Below are 24070 nucleotides of genomic sequence, written 5' to 3' on the forward strand. Positions count from 1 at the left end.
CAGCATCTGGGGCACATGCCCTGCTTGTTCACCCCATGCTACACTCCTGAATGTATACCAATCGGATGCTCAGTGGCCCTGTATGAAATTTACATTTCCCACAGCTCTGAGGTTGTCTGTCTTTGCTCCTCACCCCCAAGAGTGGCAGTAAATACAGGCTTTGCTAGGCACTAAGCATGGGGGTGGAGTAACAGGTTGGCATGAATATGAAAGGGGGCTGGAGATAGAATGAGGGACAGCGAGTAGGGCGTGATTACGGAACAGAATGAAGGCACGAGCAATAGGAGAGGGAGACAGAGGAGCAATGTGGGTATTAAAGGAAGATTTAGGGAAAGGGGGAACAGCATGAGACTGATGGAGAAACAGGAGACAGGGGAGTCTCACCGATGGGAATAGCTCAGAGAAAGCTCAAAAGGAAGTGACAGGAAGAGGGTGGAGGAAGACAGGACAGTAATGAGGGGGCTGAAAGAAACAGCTGTGAAGGGAGCTAGGAGTAGACAGGAAGGTTGATGGAGCAGAGAGGTAGGAATGCAAGGGATAAGGGAAGGAGAGACAGATGGAGTTACACAAAGAGACACCCTGCCCCACAGCATTTCTTTTCTCTTTTGCTTGCCCTTGTGAATGATGCATTTGCACTCTGCTCTGGGGTCAGGTCACCACAGAGCTCATGGCAACTCTTCTGTGAGCAAAGCTGTGTTGGCATCTCCATGTCTCTGTGTGTGTATGCAGCTGTATTCATGCTGGAGATGGCAAGTCAAAGGGTTTGTGTCTGTACACACATGTGCATAGTGTGTGTCTGCACTCTTGTAGGCACCTGCTTTTGCTGTTGTGAGATCAGGGGTGTGTGCGCGCGCACGCGCGCGCACACACACACACACATGTGTTTTTATGGTTGAATAGAATGTGTGTACAGATGTCAGGATAACTACGTTCATGTGCACATGTATTTGTGAAAGTTGGCATATAGATTTCACACTCATCTTTTTCCCAATTTCTGTCATGGGAGTTGAGGGCAATTGTGGGGCTATTTCCTGCTTTTAGAAAGAGTTAAAGAAACATTGCTTTTAATGCCATTCTAAACAGCCCTTGCATGAGGGAATGCTTAAGTGAAGTTATGCTAGCTCTGGTGCTTCCTACTACCCCCCAGCCCAATCCCCAGATAATGCATCTATGGGGAGGGTGGGAAGAGGGGTTAGAGCAGGCTGTGGGAAGGGGAAAAGACCTTCTAGTGCTATTGCAACACACTGCAACTCAAAGCAATCCTGAAGCTCCTCTAAATTATGCAGGGGAAGGGTGTGGAGGATCGAGGGGGCTGCAGGGTGGATGGTGCAAGCTGAACTGTTCCCATGCTGGCAGCTGTGGGGTGGAGTGAAAAGCTGATACAAAACCACTTCTGCACACCCTTTAGGTGCTCCTGGGCATGGGAAGATTGAGTCTAAGGTGCGGTGTAAATAAGCCTGCATCTGCATCCTGATATGTATGAGTAGGTATACCCTGGAGGTGTAATAAGAGTTGACAAAGGTGGGTCAAGTCATAAGAACATAAGCAGTGCCATACTGGGTCAGGCCAAAGGTGTACCTAGTCCAGTACCCTCTCTCCAACAGTGACAGGAGTGGTGCTTTAGAGTACGGCTGCTTAACCCCTGACCCATGAGTCAAATCTGGCCTCTGGGGCTGCATCATCTGGTTCAGGGGGCTCCCTACAGGTCTGAAAAATTGGTGCTCCCTTGCTACCAAAACTCAGGACCTGTGGGAAGCCCCATGTGTCAGATAACATGGACCTACATGCTAGATCACCAGAACCTACAGGGCATGACTGCGTTAGAGGGAGAGCATAAGAATAGGGTATTAGAGTGATCTGTCCCTCATAACCTCCTTGGTATCCATAACAGCCTCTGCTGTCTAGGAAGGGAAACAAAGCTAAGCCAGGCCAGGGTCTTAAACCCAGAACCTTGCCCTTGACAGACCACCAAATCAGCCACTGCACCCCAATCACAGGCCCACAAATTCCTCTGATACCTATTGTAGAAGATGCCTAGTTGGGACTTGGTAAAGCTGCCCTGCTTATGCCACATCCTCTACACAGTCAGATTCCTGCCTGCTTGCCCCCCTCTACCCTGCCATCCCAATGAACTGATTCCCTGCAGTCCAGAGGGGCGTGTGTGCATGGGGAATAAATACAATTCCCCTTTGTTCTCCTCCACAATGAGCCCATCCTTTCTGTTGCCCACCCTCCCTGCAGGCGTAGGCCTCTGCGCCCACCAGGGAAGTGTGCCTCTGCTTTTCTCTCAGGCCTGATTTGTCTGAAGACACTTTTCTTGCGCCCCCCGCTCCGCCCCCCTTCTCCACTGGTTGTTTTTGTTTTTAGAGAGAGCGCTTAGACAGCTGTATTAATCATGCGAACCCAGCCATGTGTAATGTGCTTTATCAACAGCAGAGCAGGCACTGAATGGCAACCAGTTCACAAACGGGCCCAGCACAGCGCCTGAGTCTGGAAGATAAACCCAATGCTTCCCAAACCGACGTACCGTCATGGGTTAGTGAATGGAGAGACTGCTCACTTGGGACAATAACCAGATGGGAGGCCAATTTGTTAGCCAAATTCCTTGGTGGTTCACAGTGGAAATGGGGGAGGAAGGGCAGAAGTTGCTCTTCAGCGGCTCTCTTGGGTGAATCTTTTTTCCCCTCTTCATATTCAAGGATTAAAACAAGGAACGATGCCTTTTCACTCCCTTCCTCTGCCTCTACTTTGGTTTTAGTAGTGCTTTTAATAGTTGCTGCTGGGAAGATGACTGAACAAGGAAGGAGGGAGGGAGGAGGAAGGGAGGGGGTAGAGGCTTTATGTATATTTACAGTGCACTTGATAGGAAATTAATATATCTTGCTCAGGGCCATCACTCCCCTCTCCAACTAAAGAACCAAGGGGGAAGGGTGATTCAAAGGCTTGTTATTATTCCCTGCATACTCAACTGGCAGTTTTAGGATGGGCTGGATGGTGTGAAGCTGCATGTTGCATTGCTGGATATGCAGCATTTCCTCCAAATGCTGGGTTAAATTTTGCATTGTTTAGGTCTAGCTAGTGAGGTTCTGCCTGAGCTTCAGTTTAACAATGAACCTGTCTATACTATAGCAGGGACTGTGCTACCAACCACCATGACTGGCAACTGATTTCTCAGCACAGTCACTCCAAGGTGGGGTCATTTCTAATCCATTCAATGTAGTTATTTTTGTCTTCTCCCACTAGTTAGTCTGACCTGAACCGGTCCTTTGGGTACTGGGTCTTGGTCAGTTCTGCTGTAGCTGTGGCTAAAAATGGGCGGCTTTGCTATCCCATTGCAAGGGCAAAGAGTTTATTGAGAAGCATTTCCATAAGCTCTGCAGTCCAAGCTTTCACCTGCCTCTCATCTCTCACTCAGCTCATTGGATTCATCGCAGGACTGAAGCTGGGGAAGGTTATGCAAATATATGCGAACTAGGGCTCATTTTGGAATAAGTCAATCTAAATTAAAATTAATGAACAAAAAGTACAGAAACAGATCAAGCAATAAAACCATTTCTCTCTGGGTGGGTAGAGCTTTTTTTAGGAAACTATTTTTTTTTCTTTTTTATGGGGAAGAAGATTTTTAATGCAATCTTGGCAAATGTAAGCCATCCATCGCTGTCCAGAAACCCAGCCAACATTAGCTGCTGGAATAATAAAAATAATACTTGGCCCTTCTCCATTCCTCCCTGATCCAAGGCACTGTTTCTAAACCAAAATTAATTAAGTCTTGCAACTCCTTTTTAGTCTGGTATTATCTTTTTTTGTTTTATTTTGGTTTTGGTGGGGTTTTTTGGCTGATGGGCATAATGAGGTTTTGAGATGGGGCAGTGAATTAACCCAAAGTCCTAAGGAAGAGCCAGGAGTAGGATCCCTACATCCAGACTGGTGCTTTAAACAACTCTTCTCCTTTCTATTCTGTCAACCAGACTATCAAATGAGCTCTGTGACCTGTGTCACACAAGCAGACATCCAGGGTTAGGTCATTGCTGAGCAACTGCCATCAACATTTGAGCACCTGGACTTGCTTAATCCATACTGAGTGTCTCCAGTGCAAGGTCACATCTAACACAAGTATGTGTTGCTGCATTCAGACTGGTGCTCTAGCTGCCAAATACTAAGAGCTCTGTTGAAAATCTGGCTCATTAATATTTGCCAGATGCCTCTGGAGTTCTCAGGTCTTCCTTTCTCTTGGGGGTGACCAATTTTAAGACTGAGCTTGCCCTGAGATGCTGATGTCTGATTCCAACCAGCCATCCACAGTGGAGGTGCACTCTGACCATACAATGTAGATACCTTTACATGGTGATAACTGCAATCTGAAAGGTGGATCCAAACAGACTCCCCTGAATTTGGGGAAAAGTTTTGATCTGGGTACGGGTCCAAATATGGCACCTCAGTCAGGTAAGTGCTTTAAATTATTCCACTTCTGTGTCAGCAAAAGGGATAGGACGGGGCTGGACTCTTTGGACCAGTTTGGGCTCTAGGGTTCCCAATCACATCAAAGGATTTACATGGTTTAAAATCAGTGAATGTTTTCAGTTTGCACTGTTCTGTCTGTTCTGGCTTGCTAGGAAAATGAGTTCTAACTCTAATGAAGTGCTGAGGGAAGGCTCTCAAACATAGCTGGGTTATTTTAAAAGAGTCTTGGTTCAGCATGGACAGGCTGTGGGCTGTGCTGGTTCTATGGAGCATTTCCATACTGTTTGAGGACAAATTCTGGTCAAATTCAGACCCAAGGTGAGCAGGATTTGACCCTAACATCTTGTTAGGCTTGCCACACTGTTCTTTCTCTTAAGTCAGTAGGGAAGGCATTGCAGGACTTCACTCATTTACAAGCCATAAGGGAGTTAACAAACCTTTTCTGCTGCCTGATTTTGACAGGCTGGTCAAAGACAGGTAGTTATTATCGCTCAATGGGACATCCCTATATTATGTTAACCCTTTTGAATTTGTACCCTATTTCCTCATGATTCTTTCCTTTAGATGCACCCCATTTAAAACAAACCAGACATTTGACTTTCATCCAACACAAGGTCATCCTGCACTGAAGAGGTGGCCACTCATTGGAACTGCTTTGGTACTTAGGCCCATCCATGTGTTGGAGAAAGTAGGACAGGGTCCTAGCATAGAGGAGGCGACCACATTATTAGCAGAGGAAGACTGTGCTTTACAGATGGGATCTTAATCCATGGTTGGGAGTGGGCAGAAGAATTGGAGGCCATTAAAGAGAAGGCTTTTCTCTGGGCCTCTGAGGAAGCTCCACCCTCTGGTCATCAGATCCAAATGAACAGCTCTTTCTTCCTTCCCACCCTTGTGATCAAGGCATTAGTAACAATACAGACTATGAGAACTACAGCTAGGAGGAGACTAGCTACAGTCTACAGTACATCCAGGGTCATTCTCCAATCAGTAAGTGTTTGGTGGAAAGACAGGACTACCCCACTTCCACCCCCCACCTATAGACCATTCACCCAGTCACTATTTTTATCTTTTTCTTCCTGATGAGCAGAAATGGACTTTGTCTGAAAAGGCCCTATCCGTTGTTTTCTTCACATGAATTCCTTTATCTGTTAAGGTTGGCAATTCAGAACAATGTCACTCACTCAGACACATGGCAAGCTCTGATATAGTTGTCAGAGGGAGATGGTATGAAGGATATGAGACTGATCTCTAATAATTTCTGAGCTCTTATGTAACCCAGTTACAAGATAACTACAATGGGTTATTGGGATATTTATGCCTGGGTCCATTTTGTTCAATAGCAGGAGTATTGGGAAATGAGTGGAAGATAAAATATTGCATCATGGTAAGCAATGCAACCTCTAGTTAACATTTCAGGGGTTATTAAGCAGCGGTGCCTAAGATGATAGCTGGGAAGGTGCTACTCTGAAGCCCCTGACAATGCTGTAAGACGTGTTTTGACAAGGCTGAGCCATTACATTGTAAAAAAATTCATTCTCTAGAGTTATGTTCAAGGAAAATAATTATGGAAATGTTTGTGGAAAACAGACTGATACAGAGGCAGGCTCTGCTGGGATCTGAAGAAACAGAACCTGCCTGTTTCCCTGGCAAATAAGATGCTAGGGCTTAAGGGAAGCCACAGGTTGTTTTAAACCCATTTTTCTCTTTTGTTATGCTCTGTTCCTCCTGCGAAAATAACAATTATGTAGTCTGAGAGAACTGTCTGGTCACCTGTGTGAATCACTGGTCACAAGCTATTGAAGGAAGACTTGCAGGTGCAGAACTCAGACAGGCCTGCTGAGTAATCACGGTTGATGCACAGAGGGCTGTAACCCCAGGCCAGAGGTAAGCGTGGAAGAATCATAGAACTGCACTGCAGGAGACGCTTGAGATATGATGCCTGAGATGCTTGGTGTTGGGGTGGAAGGGATGGGACAGAGAGGTGGAGAGTATTCAGAGAGATTGAAGAGTGGTCTAAGGTACAGATAATGCTGTAAGCATGAGAGGTACTACTGGAAATATCTGGAGTTGAGGTCCTGCTAGTCTTATCTGTACAGAGGAAGGGTACCTCTATTCAAACTTTATGTGGCCTCAATGATATATATGGCCACAGTACAGCCAGATGTTATGACATCCCATGATAACACAATATCAGAACAGTGACAGGCCAGTGTTACCACCAACTGATGACACATCAGCCCAGAAGATATGTAAGGGCATTTTTAAAGTCCTGGCTCAGAATAAGGATGCCCAAATGTTTTTTCCAGGGAACCTGGTATTGCAAAGGAGGCCACAGGCCCCATTTGGAGAAGTTGAGCTAAAAAGCAGTAGGGTTTCACTAATGTACTAGTGAAGTGATTCGTATCCAATACAAGTTAAAGAGACCCATTTTAAATTGCTGACCTGCCTAAAAGTAATGAATTTCAACAGCAACCAGATAATGATAACAATACCTGGAACTTACACAGCACTTTTCATCCCAAAGCTTCTCTCTTTTGAATTAATCCTCAGAAACTCCAAGTTATGGAAATATCACCTATACTTGATAGACAGGGAAGGTGAAGGATGAAGGGGAAAATGAGATGATTAAGGTCACACAAGAGGTTAGTGACAAAGCTGAGGTCAGAATCTCACAATGTAAACTCGAGGGCTCAGGTCAGAAAAAGTCACTTTTGTCTGAGATTTCTTTTAAGGTGGAGACTGAACATTGAGATAAGCACCAATGTCTGTGCTGACCATCCATATTAAAGAAGCTGCCAAGGGATTTCAGCAAGCTGATAAGATCCAGTCTATTTAAACTCTGCTTTTCTCTTCATAACCTCCACTTAATATTTCCTGGTTCAGAATGCAACACAACATCGTATGTTCTCAAAGACTCACTGCTACTGTGATGTCACTGTGGGTGTGCGCAGACGTAATACTTAGTACATTCTAAACACAATTTAAACCCCGGGAATCTAGACATACAGCCCACTGAAGACTGGCTTAAACTTCCTGGAACATTTCAAAAGCACACCAGGAAAATCAAGTATTATTATGAGCTAGTCCCCCAAAACAGGTTTAATGTTACATTGGGACAGAGAACATCCTGTGCCTAGTATCTGGTTAGCTTTTCAGACATCCCAAACTGCACTCCGCACTCCCTTTCTCTCCCCCACCCCAAAACATGCAGGGCATGGGGCTGTTCTGGAATGGAGCCAGGACTCTATGATCCCAGTCCATATGCCACCAGCATCCTCTGGGCCCCGGGGCAGATAGACTGCATCATGGGAACAGAAGCTAGGACTGTTTTTAAGTCACCAAAATCAGGTAAGACTACCACCCACCCCACTCTTGGCACCTGCTCCCTTTCCCTCTTTCTGCAAAAGCACAAAACCTCCTCTTTCATTCTTCTCCCCACCTGCCACTGCCACTGTCCCTGGCTACTCCAGGAACAGAGCGGGCTTGAGCAGCACTCCTGCCCTGCTCCAGCTGGGAACAGCAGCAGGTGGGTTCCTTCTCTCTACCAGCCCCTTAGTTATTCCTTGCCAGCCTGGGTTGGTAGTGCAGGTAGCGGGCACCTGCCTGCCACTGCTGTCCCCAGGTGGAGTGGGGCAGCAGCAGCAACTCTGGTGTATTCCCCTGCCCCTGATCAGCTGAGGACAGTGGGTACAGCAGCAGTGGTGGGCAGGGAGAAATGGGATGGGAAGGGTCATTCTGCTGAAGATGGAAGGGAAGAGAGGGGAGATATTCTTACCTGTTTTGGGGACTGCTTCTCCCATGCCCAGATCTGAAATAGGGGTACAACCATACCCCTGCCCTCCCTAGATTTGTACCTTTCAGGTGCTGGGGAGGGGGAGGGGGCATATGACCTTTCGCTTGTGTTCCCAAGATCTCTGCAGCTTTTCAACCCCTGCCTCGAAAGCCATGTTGTCAATTGCACTTGCCTGGTACAGACCCTGTGCTCCATAGTACCAGCTCATTTTGGAGTGAGGAAGAAGGGTGGAAGGGTTGCTTGGTGCTGGGAGAGCTGTGCGGCTTGCCTCCTCCTCATCCAGGGTTGCCAATCCAAGAACATTTTTTTAAAGACAACCAAACTTTTGTACTGACATATGCTTTTATTGACAAACATTTTAAATAATGTAAATGTAACCCTTCTGCTAGATCCTGGACAAGGGCTGGGCTAATATTTAGAGGTTTAACACCAACCATAATAAAAAAAGTTTTGCTGTCAGTAAAAAGTGTGCAGATTGTCAGTAAAAACAAAACAAAACCCTGGGTTGGCAACCCTGCTTGATTGTAGCAAAGGTTTTATAGAATAATTTGCCCACCCCACACTCATCCCCACACCCTGGTATCCCCTACCACACTGTGGTGCCCCTCCTCATTCCCCAGCCTCACTGCTGCTAGCCCCATCTCCCTGATCTGGCCCAGATCCCAAAGAAGGATTACTGCAACCCAATTGTATTACAGGCAGGTCACTGGGCATGGCAGCAGCAGCAGCAGCAGCACATTGCTCAAGGGAGGGAGCTATAGGTTATAAAACCAGGAGAGAATGTTTGAGGCAGGGTGCTGCACTCCTGACCAGAGATAAGGTGGCACTGCTACGCTCTGTCTGTGTATCAAGGCATACCACTAGTCTCATTCTGATGAGCTGCAAGTAAGCTAAGGGATTCTTAGTTTTTTAAGGTCAGCTCCATTTTTTTAAAGCACCATATAACAGGTGTTTTTAGGTGCGTCTTTGATGGACTGTCTGTAAATTTATGCACAGTTGGCAACCCTGCCCTTGCTGCAAATGCCCTTGGTACTATGAAGTGTAGGGTTTCTAGCAGAGAAGTGAAATTGGAAGCATTGCTTTCAAGGCAGGAGTTCAAAAGCCCCACAGACCTTGGGAAGGGGAGGGGCAAAAGCATGGAGCTCCCTGAAAACCACAAGTGGGGGGGAGGCTACATGGCACTGTCAGTGTCCAGCAACCTCTCCATTCCTTTCTGGGAGACACAATGGTTTGGATACTCTACCACTCCTTGGTGGTGGGTTTTCAGCAGCAGTGCCATCCCTAAAAGGTGATGGTTCCACTTAGAACCCTTATCAGTATATGTACAGACACTTCTGTCCAGGGACAACTGTGAACTGGTTCCTGATCAGTGACATTCTTGGAACAGTTCAAGTGTTATGTCTGTCCACACCCTGTGATGTACCCTGAGATAATATCAGTGGAACAAGAAGCAGTAAAACAAATATCAAAAGCAGAGGGAAAGCATTTTAAAAGGTTGATTAAAAGTGTTGGATGGCCCTGGCTGCTTGGTTAAAAAGGACATTTGGCACAGAAATCTTGGCTTAGCTCAGTTACAATTTTTGCTGTATCATTTACCTTAATGGGCCACTAAGTCATACAGGAGGCAATAGACTAGAGAAAAATTGGGCAAAAAATCCCTGCCTGCCTATGAACTTGAACAAATATAGATAAATATTTATATACATATTTTAAAAGGGACAGACCATGACTTCTCCACTGGACAGAAATATTTGGCACTAGAAGTCCCACAAAATTTCTAAAAGAAATTAAAAAAACCCACCAATCTTTAAACTCCGAACAGCTTCTACGACTTTAATTTCACATCCAAGCATATGTTTCGTTTACAGTGCGTATAATAATCATGTTTAATTGGATTTATTTTGCCATGCTAGGTTCCCAATGGCCTACTTTACTCCTTTTTTCAGCTCCTTGAACGTTATTTGCAAATCACTCTCTGGGATTTAATTTTAATGGTAGCTTGATTTCTTTTTTGCTTCTCTCTCTCTCTCTCTCTCTCTTTGGCACTTTTCTTTAATAGTATTTGCAGATTTACTTCTAAATAGGCAATTGTAGCCACATCCTGAGGCTGAATAAGTGCCAGCAGAAGATCTTGATTTGAAAATGTGGGGTGGGGAAGCTGAGCTGTTGGGAAACACCCATTGCTATTGTTCATCTCCTTGAAGGACAAGCAGGTGTTTTACTTGGGCACCCGGCCACTTTCCTGAGTCTTCTAGTAATGTTTTGGACTCTGCCCCCGCCCCCACATGCTCTATACACACATTAACTATTCAGTCCCTAAAACACCCTTGCAGGTTCAGTGTCTCTCTTTCACACAGAGAAACTGAGGTCCAAGAAGGCCAGGGGTCTCTGGCTGACTAGTGATTCTGAGTGACTCCAGTTCTGTGTTCAACTCAAAACACCTTAAGGTGGCCTGATTTCAGGCATGGAGCCTCCACTCTCTTAAAAATCAGACCTCTTTAAGAGTGTCAAGCTGGGTACCCTGATCACTGAGCTAGCTCCAATCCACCTAACTGCAGAACCAGAAGCAGCAATCATATCAGGTTGGTGCTCAGCTCATTAGCACCAAGGTTAATGACCGTGGGTGCAATGTTGAGTGGATACAGCTATGCTGGTTCCAGGAACTAAGCAAGTATCTTTTCATGACACTGATGAAGCTGTGCAGACATGCCATCTTGTTCAGAGCTAGCCCAGGTACATACAGACCTCCATTGTGCCAGGAAGAGATACCCTGAAAACCTGGACAAACTTTTGAACATCTCTGCCATGCTGATTTGACTGAAGACTTATCACGTGCATGACAGAGATGTAACTACTACCAAGGTCTCCAGATTTCCTTTACTATAGTTTTAGACTCTTTCCTTGTGGACTTGGTCAGTCAAGGTCTCTCACCATCTTTTGTGCTTTAACAACTAACTATGATTCCTTTAATGATTAGTGAGCCAGATGAGCTGCCATACAAACAGCAGAAGTTGCTTTCATTGGTGACAGATGAGCCAGGGAAAAGATCTGTTGTGGGTAAGCACTCCTAAGTTTGCATGCTTCCCTGTTCCCACTTATTGGCTCAACCTGTTCTGGATTCCCCTTGCAAGATTTCAGGTACCCTGCTGCTTCTCAGACAAGGAATATCCAAAGAAGAGCCATTTTCAAGTAGTTTGCCATGTATCATTTTGGGTGGAATATATAGAGATGGACCTGAAGACAATTTGAACAGCACTTAACACATGGAGACTTCTCTGAGTCTCAGCTCAGACACACAGTCTCAGGCTCAGGCTTGGATTTTGGCAACGATCGGGCGGGGGAGCAAAGGGTCAATACCCATGTCATGAAAAAGAGGACACCTTGATGTTATTTTCACTTTGGACTTTTTTGCTCACCCTTAGCTCTCAGCATTTGTTGAAGATGATGGAGAATGACCCGGCTAAAGAGCTACTTTGATATAAAACATATACTGACCTGGAAAAGGGTTGGGGAGTGTGGGTAAAACTCGCTCTAAAGGGGGGGAAAAAAAACAATAAGCAACATGCAAGTGAAAAGGAAAAACCACTTTCCACACTGAGCAAACAGGAATTATAAACCTGACAGCTCTCCCAGCCTGACGCTGTATTAACTAAGGTTTCATATCCCAGAGCATCAGGCCATCAACACACCCTGGGATGCACTGGCAACAGGAAGTGGACTCAGATCTGAACAAGTGGTATCTGCACAGTAGGAAGAACCAAATGCCCACAATGAAACTAGTTACAGCAGAGGTCACACAGCCGGCTGCCACATCCAAACACCCCTATGTTGTCACAAATTGGGCCCACTTAGCTGCCTCTCCTGCTTAGATGTAGCTTGTGACTGAGATGCACTTATGCAGCCTTACAAGTCAGCACCCTGACATGTACTCACTGCTTCCACGGCCTCTATTCAACACTGGCTTGTTTGTAATGCACATGGACATGTGATGGACTGTGCTGAATCCTAACTGGGGAAGAATTTCCTTTGGCCTCTTACCTCCCCATGGCATATTTGAGGCAGAGGGAAGTTGCAGTCCCATCACAGCAGACATTTGTTTATAAGGCTGCTGCTTGGAGATTCTCTGTTACATGCTTGCACCATGATACTGAGACTTCTAGCACTGTGCATTGCTTTCCTAAAGCTCTTCCCACTCCAGGATCCTAACCCCTGTACAGGCACTATGGGCTTTACCTCCAGGTTGTGCCTGGGTCCACTACTGAGAAGCCATCCGCACCCCCCTGTAAGGCCCACCCCATCAGCTCGAAAGGACTACAATTCCCTTGAAGCAGCGTTATGGGTGTCCCCAGTGCTGCTGCTCATGGGCTCTGCCTTGAGTATGCTTATTAGGGCACTCTTAGGGACCCCCTGAGGTCATATGTTGCCCCATTTCTGGGATATGGCATGTGCAGAGTGGGAATCGGTGGGAGCAGACTCCTTCACACTAGTGCTTCCAGGTACAGCTCAGAGGCAGTGCAGATGAGCCCTCAGGGATTAAGATTCATAACCTGTCAGAGTGAGGCACCCAGTATCATCATCCCATATTTACAGATGGTGCAGCTGATGCAGAGACTTGCCCAAGATCATGTAGTAAATCAGTGGCAGAGCCAGGCACAGACCCAAACACTTGTGATGCCAGTCCCCTGTGCCTAGCTGGTAGCTCATTCTCCCTCCATTGTGCCAGCCAGTAGAGACTTAGAGATGGTGAGTGTCCAACTACAGGTTTTCCCACCCAGGGGGCTGACATTAAGTTGTGGGTACACACACGTATGAATGTTCTGCCTAAATTGCCAGACAGATGTGGGGTAGCTACTGGGCTAAATGAATTGACAGACACGATCTCCTTCTCCACTAAGATCATCTCTGATGGGAGATGAATTTTGCAGATTAGACAGGTATAGTCACCATTCATTATTCACTTGGTTATCAACCGAACTCCTGCTATTCAGGGATTAACTCACTTTATATGAGACCCTGGGCTCATAGAAGCTGTTCTGTGAATAGCCCGAGCCAATCCGAATGTAGCAGGTCAATTACATCCCTACGACAATGGTAGATCTCCTGCCCTAACAGCTCTAATGGAAGTGTTTGAGTCTGCAGCAGGCACTGGGGAGATTGTCTCTTGCTTGAAAAACACACAGCTAGCCTGGCCCTCAGTGTTTACGCAGCAACAGGGGACCATTGTTCTGCGAAAACAGGCTGTTGTGCTTGACATGACTTCCTTGTTATTTAGTTCAGTTAAATAACTCCAACCCCTTACCTGCCTCTTGCACAGCAGGCAGGAGACTGCACTCTGCAAGCACTTTAAAGTAAAAGCACTCCAGCCTCATTACCACATTGCTGTCTATTGAATGATTCTACCTCCATTCCCCTGGCTTGCCAGAACCACCCTCTCTGCTCCACCCGGGGCTCATTATCCAACCTGTCCTCCCCATAACAACACCACCTCACCTCACCTCATTATTCTCCCCGCTATGACAGTTCCTGTTAGAATGCTGGGCTGCTGGGTAAAAGGCAGGTTGCAGACTGTGGACTGCCCAATTCACTTACAGCGACAGGCTTCAAGCCCCATCTGGTAAACAGCAACTATCATAAACTAATGTGTGCAGGAAGCAACCCATGGACTGGGAGCTGAGAGGAGATACGCGCGTGTGTACGAATTAAACCTGCACGCTTGCCTAGCCGTGGATACATAATGACAGATTGGAAGTGCGTTCTGATTCTTCAAGGAACATGCTCATTGTTGAAGATAGCACTGCGTGACCAAAATGATAACAATACTCGAAGTCTCTTGAGGATTCAAGTGGTGGAAACCTGCTTGCTGCTGCTTCTAATTGGCACAGGCCTGGCCAGCTGCCTCTTCTCCTCCAGACCTGCTTATACACAGGCGTGCTCACGAAGGATGCAAACTGGTGAAAAGAAGGGACTGCTGGGGTGAGCGTCTGCCATAAACCAGACAATGCAGCCAGCAGGAATGTAAGATGCTGCCAGTGCCTGTGGTTTTCTGCTTTATCCCAAATCAATGGGCTAGACCCTCTGAAGACATATGTCAGTGGATTTGCACCAGCTGAGCCCTTGGCCCAGTAGGTGCAGAGACAACTTTTGTTTTGTTTCCGTTACACACTGCGATGTCTTTGAAACAGTTGTGTATGCGCATACAACTATGCATACACAACACACTTGTATGCCTGCATGTGCTCGCTTGCCTTAAGTGTGTGCACCTATGCACATCTCACGAGTGGCTACATATTGTGTAAGTTTATGTTTATTCCTGGGCGTCACATGGATTTAGGCACAAATTATTGCCTTGTTCATGCATTTACCCAAAGCCCCCTGCTAATTCTGAAAGGAAAACAAGTCCCTTCCTACAGGCTACATTTAGGACAAATGTGTCCAGCTATGCTGACACTGATGCATCACCACTGTATTCTATCAGTGTGATCTCCCTTGTCTATCTATCTGATCATTTTCTCAGAAACCTCTTGCAGCCTGGATGTTCTGGGATGGGACATTTGCTGTCTTTTCCCCTGTCTTTTAATCACATTCTTTTCTATAAATTCCTTCTGTTTTGAACCTCACCTGACTCTCTTTCATTTTGTGGGATAGAAATGTTTGTCTTTGGCAAACTCCAGAAGTGATGAGTATAAATCTCTCTGGCTACACAGCAGGCAAAGATCCTGTGGGGTCCATTCAGGAAGATCACTAGCTCTTTAGTAATATATCTCAGCTCTTTATGCAGCTCCTATCATCACATTAAGTCTAAGGACTTCATCTCCTGACTTTTTCATAGCACCTGATGTTTCTTGGAACATCAATCACCCCTATTTTCTCTCTCACTAAACTGTATTTTCAAATCATTTGGTGAGTGCCTGTTAAGTCCTCCACCTCCGGCAAAGCCAAAAGCATCTGACTATCACCACCCTCCACCTATTTTACTGTTTTCTCACCATCTGTCGGTTCTTCAACCACTGTGGAGGCTTCAGGCACTGACATTCCATCTGCCTCACAAAAGAAACGTTGCCCAGAGCAAGTTTTTTCCCTTTTTAAAAAAATAAAATCTTCCCCCTGCTGTTTTAATCAATCCAATTCCAGAGGAGAAAATCACTGAGGGGGATCGCACGCTGTACCTTGCAAACACATGCACTTGTTTGTGGCTGAGTGTGTGCAGTTGCAGTGTCTGAGTTGCATGACCTGCAAAGGGGTGTTTCTTCTTTGTTTTAAGCCGGGCTTGTGTTCTTTTTGTTTTTTTTTTTTGCACCTTTATCATGGATAAAGGGTTGCCCAGAGTTGTTTTTATGGTATCCTCAGCTTTTTTAATCTGAGACATATCAGCAGTGGCAACTTTTGTCTCTTCCCACCTCACTTTTACAAGAAAGGGAAGAGGGATTTGGTGAAATGTCAACACATGATTTTAACCAAGCTGTTTTCTTTCCACAATGTCAATGTGTCATTAATCTTAAATCAATGCCAGTTAAAGAAATAAGTTTCACCACCAATAACAACAACAACAACAGAGGATGATAACAATTCTTCCTCCCTCTGGTGCTGAATTTTCACTTTCTGGGTTCTGGCAATGTTATTGTTTTACAAGTTCTCTAGTCAACAGAGTTTTCCAGCTAGCATTTCTAAGGTAATAAAAACAAGCCAGGAAAACAATAAAGAAGCCCTAACAAATTAAAAGAACACAGGGCTTTTCCTTGTACGCATCATAATAAAGCAAAAATTGTTAAAAGCTCAATTCATTTCATTTCTGCATTTCATTTTAAATGGTTTTCATGTCTGCGCACCCCCCTCGCCCCCCCAGCCACGCTTGATTTCATGACATCCTTAATAAATTTATTCAAGGAATGAAGCTATTCACATGGATTCAGAGAACTAGAACTCCTGGGGTCTATCCTGTGCTCTGCTACTGACTGTATGACCTTAGGTAAGTCACTTCCTCTCCGCGTCTCAGCATCCAACTGGTAAAAGGGAGCATCATCAATCTCCCATTGATTTGTGATGTTAAAATATTCATTGGCTGTAAAACCTCCAAGATCCTCAGAGGCAAGTTGCTATAGGCAGGAAAAATGCTTATGGATGTGTTGCTGAGTTTTGATCTCAGACAGATTTTGTTTCAGGGAAGCAATTCAGTTCATCTGGAGCAGAGGAGCCAGCAGGGAGTGCCAAATTTAGAATGCAGCCTCAAATCATGGGTTCTAGATTTAGCATTTTTATCATTAACACTACTGAGACAGAAAAGCTTGGATCATTCCATGCTGGTGTTCCAGGCTACTGCCTGAGATTTCAATTTGAATCCCCAGCAATTTCAAAAGGAAGGGGAGGAAAAGAAAACAAAACCCACTGTCAAACTGAAAACTTACCTTGTTTCTGTGATGGAATGTTTCATGTGGTCCAAGATATGTTCATGTCTTATATTATGATTAGAGTCACTGGCTTAACTAAATTGTGCTGTGGAACTCACCTTAGACTGGCAAAACTCCAAATTAAAATGTAAACAATGCAGGGAGCTGGTGAATGCAAAACAAAAAAAGAAAAGAAAGAAAAGGCCAGGCTTCTCTCCCCTCCCTGCTATATCATTTTCAACTATTTTCCCTATTTTTTGGTTAGCCAGGTTTCCCCAAAGCATAAACCATGTGCTGGCTGCTGTTGAAATCTACAGAAGTACCTTCAAGAACTTCTAGTAAACTTGAGTCATTTTTATATTTCCTTGAACTTGTTTGACTGTTCACTTCTGCTCCTGCAGTCCCTGAAAAATGCAGTATGCCTCTTTACCCTACCTTGGTCTTTGCATTTCATGGAACATCTCTTTTCCTATTTTATAGACTTTTTGCCATTTACTTCCTCCCTATTTTCAGACTCATTCATTTGGTTCTTTCCAAGATCAACAGAGTCAACCTCTTTGATGGAACCGTCAGGCCCCCACATTCTACCTCCTTATTAAAGGGGCGGTCAGAATAAACCATCTTAAAAATTACACACAGACAGACAGACAGACAGACAGATAATTTAAGCTATCTAATCATGGCAAAGAACATCAATGAAAGGGTCATGGGGAGTTTGACTGTCAACCTTTGCTTATGCATTTGCAAATGTTCTGCTCTGGCTATGAAATCATACGTGTCTCAGTTGAACTCCATTTCTGGTCAGAATTGGTGTTTCAGTCGAGTTTGACAGGTTAATGTTTTCCAGTCCTAGCACACTCTGGAGCATACTTACTGTACAGCAAAGACACAGACTGGTCTTTGTAGTGTTCCCCTCCCTGCTTCCATACTTACTGTAAAGGTATAGGCTGGCGTTTGTTACTCCCAGCTTGTTGACGGCCACGCAGGTATAGTTGCCATAGTGTTCTTCAGTGACATTGGCCACTGTCAGAGAGGACTCGGTCCCTGTGCTCTTGATCTCCAGGCCATTGGCACTGTTTATCCTGAGAAGCCAAGAAAAGAGATATGCCGTGTAATGTCGTAACAGGGAGCAAGTTGGTTCCTGTCAGATGGGGGAAGAGGTAGATGAGAACAGGAGACAGAAAGGAGGCAGATAAATGAACAGAGAGAAGGATGGATAGGGAAAGATGATGGGAAGCATAGGGGAGTGAAGGAAATGAAAGAAGATGAATGAAGAGTGAAAGAATAAAAAAAAATGAAAGCAGTAGATGAGGAAAAGGTGACAGAAAGAAAGGAAGGGAAAATTAAACTGTGGCAAAGGTAAAATGATACTAAGAGAGAAGGAAAAGAGGGAAGAATGGGTGAGTGAAAAAGGGGGTTTTTAGAATTAGCACTGGCCAAACCTTGGATACAAACACTGCATACAGTATACGCTGCCTGGGAATAAGGTGGAAGTTACTGCTAAATGGCAAAAGGTAACCAAGATTCTGCTTTGAGTGGGATAAAAAGTGTTTTGTATAAGATGTCATCTATTATGCTTTCACAAGCATATTTTAAAATACAAGTGTTGCTTTAGCTAGTGATACTGGTGGAGTTAAAATCCAGGAGAGCAACCCCTATTTTTAAGCTAGTCAAAAGAAGCATTCAGGTGAAAAGGGTGCCGTCCTGGTAAAGGAAAGATTTGGATATCACTCCTTTAGGGTTTGGACACATGAGGCAGATCTACATGAAATGCTCACTGCACATTAGCTTAATAACCCTGCACAGTAGTGTGGCGGTTAAAAACTAAGCCATGCTAATAGCTTACTGCACAGTGTTATTAAGCTAATGTGCAGCTAATGCGCAGTAAGGATCACAAAAAACCCCCATGAACTGGCGCTACTGTGTAATAACTCTAGTTACTGCACATATACTTAGTACTTCATTAAGTACTGAACTAAATGTGCAGTCACTAAGACACATTAATGAATGCATAGATGCATCCACTATCCATTTACAATAGTATAATCATCCCTTCTACCAATGTAAATAAGGTGTGAGTCCTAAACAAATGTAAGTTCCAAGAATCCAGTGTAACATCACCTTGGGGAGAATGAGAGGTAAAATGTATATTGCAGTAGATTACTCTGATTTAAATCTTGGGTGTTCACAGCAATCCAGGGTATAGGTGGATATACCCTGTATGCAAGTAGGCTATTACCTGTTCTCTGCCATCTAATGGTGAGGTACTGTCATAGCCACCTTGGCTAGGGGCAGAAATTCACATAAACTGGAATAAATGATCAGAAACCTGTTCAAATCTGTAACATAACAGAAGCTAAGTGCACATAAACTGCTTTCAAAATGGCTGGAACTGGTTTAAGATGAACCTGGATGGGTTTAATATCAGACTTAACTGATTTAGGTTAAATTGTTTTATTCAACTTTTGTTCCAGATCCCCTCCAGATTCAGGCTAACTCACCAGTATCCCAGAATGGTTTGCACTTCTCCCGCAAACCATGCCTTGCAGGGTGGGTGGGCCAACCTTGGCCCGAGCAGGGAGGAGAGCTCTAGCTTGGTCCACCGCAAGCATGTGGCTGTATTTCTGGAGTCAAAAGTGAATGTCGGTTCACTTACTTACCAGTTCAATCTATGCAGCTTAGATTAACCTGTAAAGATTGAATCAATTCAACATTGGGCTTTTTGGCTGTCTGTACTTAGCCCTAGTGTGAACAGCTATTCCCAGATGCCTACTCATTCTTCCCCTCTGGGTCTTGGTGCAATGCATATGTCATCACTGTGAATTATACCAAGGTAAACATAGCATGTATACAGGCCCTTTGACTGTTACCATTTCCTTTTCATATGCAGACAGATGGCTGCAGTGGTTCCAATCAAACTGGCATGGAGGAACTTAAAGAGTACCTTCCCTTGCGTTTAGGTAGCTAGACTGTAATTACTTGGGTTGGTATTTGGTCACAGATCCAGGATCAATACCATTTCCTCCTGTGCAAGTGTCCTGGGTTGTGGAATACATAGACGTGGTCAGGACCTCATAGGAGAGAGAAGGAACCTTTGTTCCTTTTATCCCATACCAGGCAACTGGTGTGGCATTCAAGTCCTGATCAGGCCTTCTTTGCTTAGCTAGTCTGACTCAATGAGATAAGCTGTGAGTTTTTGTGTCTGTGATGCTTGTGTCTGGGGAGGAGAATGAGAATAGTGGCACTCTCCTGAGCAGTCAAAGAGGGAAGAAAAAGGTGGACAATCCCATTACCTAGTATCTTCTCGGTACCACTCAAAGTCAGGCGTAGGCACTGCTGATGCCTCACACTTGAGTGAGACTTGCCGTCCTGTAGCAGCTTCATTGCTCTTGGATTCTGTGATGGTCGGGGGGTCTGCAGGAAAGAAACCATGGGTTATTTCATATGCTGTCTCAGGTGTGAAAAAGCAGTGAACCTATCTGGGGGATGTCTGGCTCAAGCCACTTGTGGCTCAGGTGACAAGTAACTTGCATTGGTGTGGGACCACAGATACTGGCTGGAGGGAAGGTGACAGCTTTGGACTTCTTAAGTATAATCACTTCCTGAGTTCTTCCTGGGGCAGAGTTGTCCATGTATTAGTGCTTTAATGGCACAGTGCAAATCTATATCAGAATGCATAAAGGCAAGAACGCAATGTTAAAGTTAAATATAGAATTCATTGATTTCTTAGGAGGTGCTGGTTATAGCCACGTTGGCCTGAAGAAGACTTTTGTGCCTGAAAGTTTGTAAAGAATTTTTTCCAACTATTTAGTTGGTCTAATAAAAGATATCACATTTATCCGAAGAACCTTGTCTGATTTGTTAGAGCATTTCACAGGGTGTCCTTAATGCTTTGTTTGCATAGATATTGTTGCATGGAGTTGTTAAAGAGCCAAAGAGGGGACAAAGACTTCATTAAGGACAAAAAAAAAAAGCAGAGGAGGGAGGAGCATTCATTCACTAAACATGAAATCATTGTAGATACCACCACCACTTCTGACCTCAGAATGGGAGAAGCAAGGAATCAACTTATGGTATTTGCACAGCAGAGAAGTAACTTTATGGTTTCAGACAGAAGGAATTCAATAAGAAATCAATGCCTTTGAGCTATTTGGCAGTCAAGGTTCTTTGGGTAGTTCTATTGAGGTGTTCCTCCTTCAGGAAATTCAAGTCTGAAAGGTCAGGCCCAGTAAAAATTAGTCTGTGAATTCTGGAATTTCTTTGCTTTTCATCCTTCCTCATGATTTCAGATTCCTAAGCAACACCTGCTTCATTTGAAGCCTGTGAGTTGTGATCTTGACTCTTTGGAATGACTAGCCAGCCAGAAGTTGACCAGAACCTACAGTGCTTTACTGGAGAATCTTGGTGCCAGCTAGTTATTAGATGAGGAGTCCTGAGAGTGAATATTTTAGTTGAACCAAACACCAGGTACCATTTCCCCTGGTTCACCACTATTTGAATCGTTAAACAAACTTTACAGGGTAAAAGGTGCTTTTCCCAATGAGCAGTTCTACCAGCTTCTTGTGGGAACTGGGAATCCAGCTGAGCTTTTGTAGCTTCTTATTGAATCATAAAGGCTGAAGTTCCTGCTGCTGGAACTCAGCTGACCATCTTGCCAAAAAAGACTTCAGACACTTGTCAGGTAGCTTCTTTGATATCTCAGAGCTAGCAGGAATGAAAATGGGATTGTGTCAGAGAAAGAAATCTGCCTGGAAGACATCTGTTTTTTAAAGCAATCAGAATTTATACAGTTTCTTTCCTGACTGTCATCCTAGTGGTATGTAGGACTTTAAGGATACTTTAATGTTCACTGGAACATAATACATATTAATATGTGTTTGCAAATTAATATGTGTTTCTAGGAAGGGCTGTGTGGTTCACTTAAATATTTTAACAAAGGAGGAAAAAAAAGGATCCTGTAGGGAGATATTTTCAAATGTGCAGCCTGGATTTTCGTGCTCTAGCAGTATATCTTTCTGCTGTCTGCAGTAGGACAAACCATTTCTACTCCATTGAAGCCAGATCATGAGATGAGTCATGAATCAAACCAATACTTCCCTGAAGACCTGAAAACTTCCCTGCAAGGTTTGCGCAGGCTCTAAGCATTCTGTACTCTGATTACCAACCAAAAAGGACTTGGTCCCTCACTCCCAGAATTCTTCACATTAGCCATGCCGGGCAGCTCTTTAAGAGGAACTTTCTGGGTGGGTTGCATGGCCTGAGCCTGCAATGCTATTCCAGATTGGCTGCTTTTCATATTTCATATTTCATAGACATTAGGGCTGGAAGGGACCTCAGAAGATCATCAAGTCCAGCCCCCAGCCCGAAGGACAGGAAGTCAGCTGGGGTCATAGGATCCCAGCAAGATAAGCACCCAATTTTTCTAGCTAAGAAATGGTTAACCAATCAATGCTGAGTGCTGAATAAAGATTAGTTGGTTCCTGCCAGATGGGGGAAGGGATGTCCCTGAGACATCATAGAATCATGGAAAATTAGGGCTGGAAGGGACCTCAGGAGGTCATCCAGTCCATCGTCCCATGAAAAGCTGCAGTACTTTGGGTGAGTCCTCAAGAGGCCAATGTTATATTTAAATTTATACTTAAACAAGTAACTGGCCCTGGATTTATTTAAATGTATTGGCAGAGGAAGCAGGGAAGAGGGTTGCATCTTGGATTGTCCTCCCAACTCTTTATTGCTCTATGCCTCAGTTTTCCTATCTGTAAATTGAAGTGACATACTTTACAGAGGGCCTCATTATGTGAAGCACAGTCCATTGGGAGTTATAAAATGCTCTGGAAGGGACTAGTTAAGGCCAAGAAACAGATCAGTGATTTGACACTGGCAGAACAATTTATTTGGTGTTAGACATTATTACTGCATGTGATATTTTCATAAAATAAATTACCAAGATATCTAATCATGCCAGACAATACTTTCACTTCCCACCTAGACTGCAGACTTCTCTCCAACCTTGAATATTTTGCATGCTGCCCATGCAACTCACACTGATATCAATGGCAGCTTTTCCTATCTTCTCAGCTGTCCAGCACTGCTGTATCTGAGTAATAAATGCAGGGTTAGTGCAGAGTTATTCTGGACTAGGGAGATGCTTTATATCACATGGCAATGGATAAGAATGGGCATGCCAGTGAAATCTGTGCTAGGTCAGCATGGTAAAAATGCTTTCCTGTTGGAAATTGACTGCCAGCAGGGATTTGGTTTGGCCTCGTTATAAAGCTGGGGTTAGCTGGGCTAGATTTTGGTTCAAAATTGGGATTTGGGATCCAAAATTCAGGGATTTAGATTTAGGTCCATCTATAAAGCAAATAACAGCTGACCTGAGACACCAACCAAGACTTGAAAGAAACCAGCACATTTTTCTCAGGTTGAAACGTGCTTGGAGTGCTCTGTCTGGAGTGGACTCCCCCTTGAATCCTGCAGTTGTGGTGTCTGTAGGGATCCTAAAGAGTCAAGCTTTCATCAGGAAGACTCTTACCAAGGTATTTCCAACCTAACATGAAACCAAGGTGAACTGGCAATTTCTCTAGAAAGTCTTCTTGGGAGATACTTGATCTGACTTGTATATCTAGGCTGGAGCAGATCCAGGGTAGATACAGTGGTGCAGACCTACCACCCTTTCAGTCAATGACACAGCAAAAGCAGCAGCCAGAGACTTTTTTTTTAAGTCCTTCTCAAATTGGGTAAGAATTCCCTCCATCCTTCCTCTTTGGCACCTTCCTTCTCTTCCCACTTCCATTCCCCACCACTGTTACCACTACTTCTGGCTGTCCCAAGGAGCAGGGGCAGGGGAAGAGGCAGAGCTCCAGAGTTGCTCCCAACTCCTTTAGCTGAGCTCTGGATGCAGCTGGGCTTAGGCCAAGACAGCAGAGGTTCCCTTTCCTTGTCTGGTCTCCCCTGCCAGCTCCGCAGCAGGCATGGGGGAAGGAAACCTGTCCACTGCTGCTGCTGCCACCACGGCAGCTGCTGTCTCAAGCCAAGTCTGGCTTCATCTGCAGCCCAGGTAAAGTAAAGCAGGAGCAGCTCTGGAGTCCCCACCCCATGTTGGGTCACCCCCCAACCCCTCTTTGGTCACCTGGGGGACAGTGACAGGAGTAGGAGGGGAAAGGAGAGGGGGAAAGGAGTGGATGGGAGGGGAGGGAATGTATTGCTGAGTATGGAGAGGAAGGGAGGGAGGAGGGAAAGTTATCTGCTTGAGAGACTTAAGAAGAAATCCCTGATGCTACTCCTGCAGTGCAGTCTGCTCACCCCAGAGTGGTAAGAAGAGACTGGGAGCTGAGGTGTAGCCACCTCTGCAATGTAGGTCACTGTTCCTGCCTCCCCCTCTCCAAAATCCTGGATCCAGCCATGCACCTGGGAGAGGAGTCTGACT

At 44.9% G+C, this 24070-nt stretch overlaps 1 protein-coding gene across 3 annotated transcripts in view; it reads right to left on the reverse strand.

Moving 5' to 3' along the window:
- The window catches only part of LSAMP (limbic system associated membrane protein), a 570525-nt gene that overhangs the window by 141757 nt on the left and 404698 nt on the right, over nucleotides 1-24070 (reverse strand). For all 3 annotated transcript variants that reach the window (XM_090056554.1, XM_090056572.1, XM_090056563.1), the window contains exons 5-6: nucleotides 19935-20055; nucleotides 17575-17723 (exon numbers count right to left, since the gene is read on the reverse strand). In XM_090056554.1, coding sequence (XP_089912680.1) covers nucleotides 17575-17723; nucleotides 19935-20055 — 270 coding nt within the window. The remainder of the gene's footprint in view (nucleotides 1-17574; nucleotides 17724-19934; nucleotides 20056-24070) is intronic.

This window comes from Crocodylus siamensis, chromosome 1, assembly GCF_052110815.1.
Source record: "Crocodylus siamensis isolate JL-2025a chromosome 1, ASM5211081v1, whole genome shotgun sequence".
NCBI lineage: Eukaryota > Metazoa > Chordata > Crocodylia > Crocodylidae > Crocodylus > Crocodylus siamensis.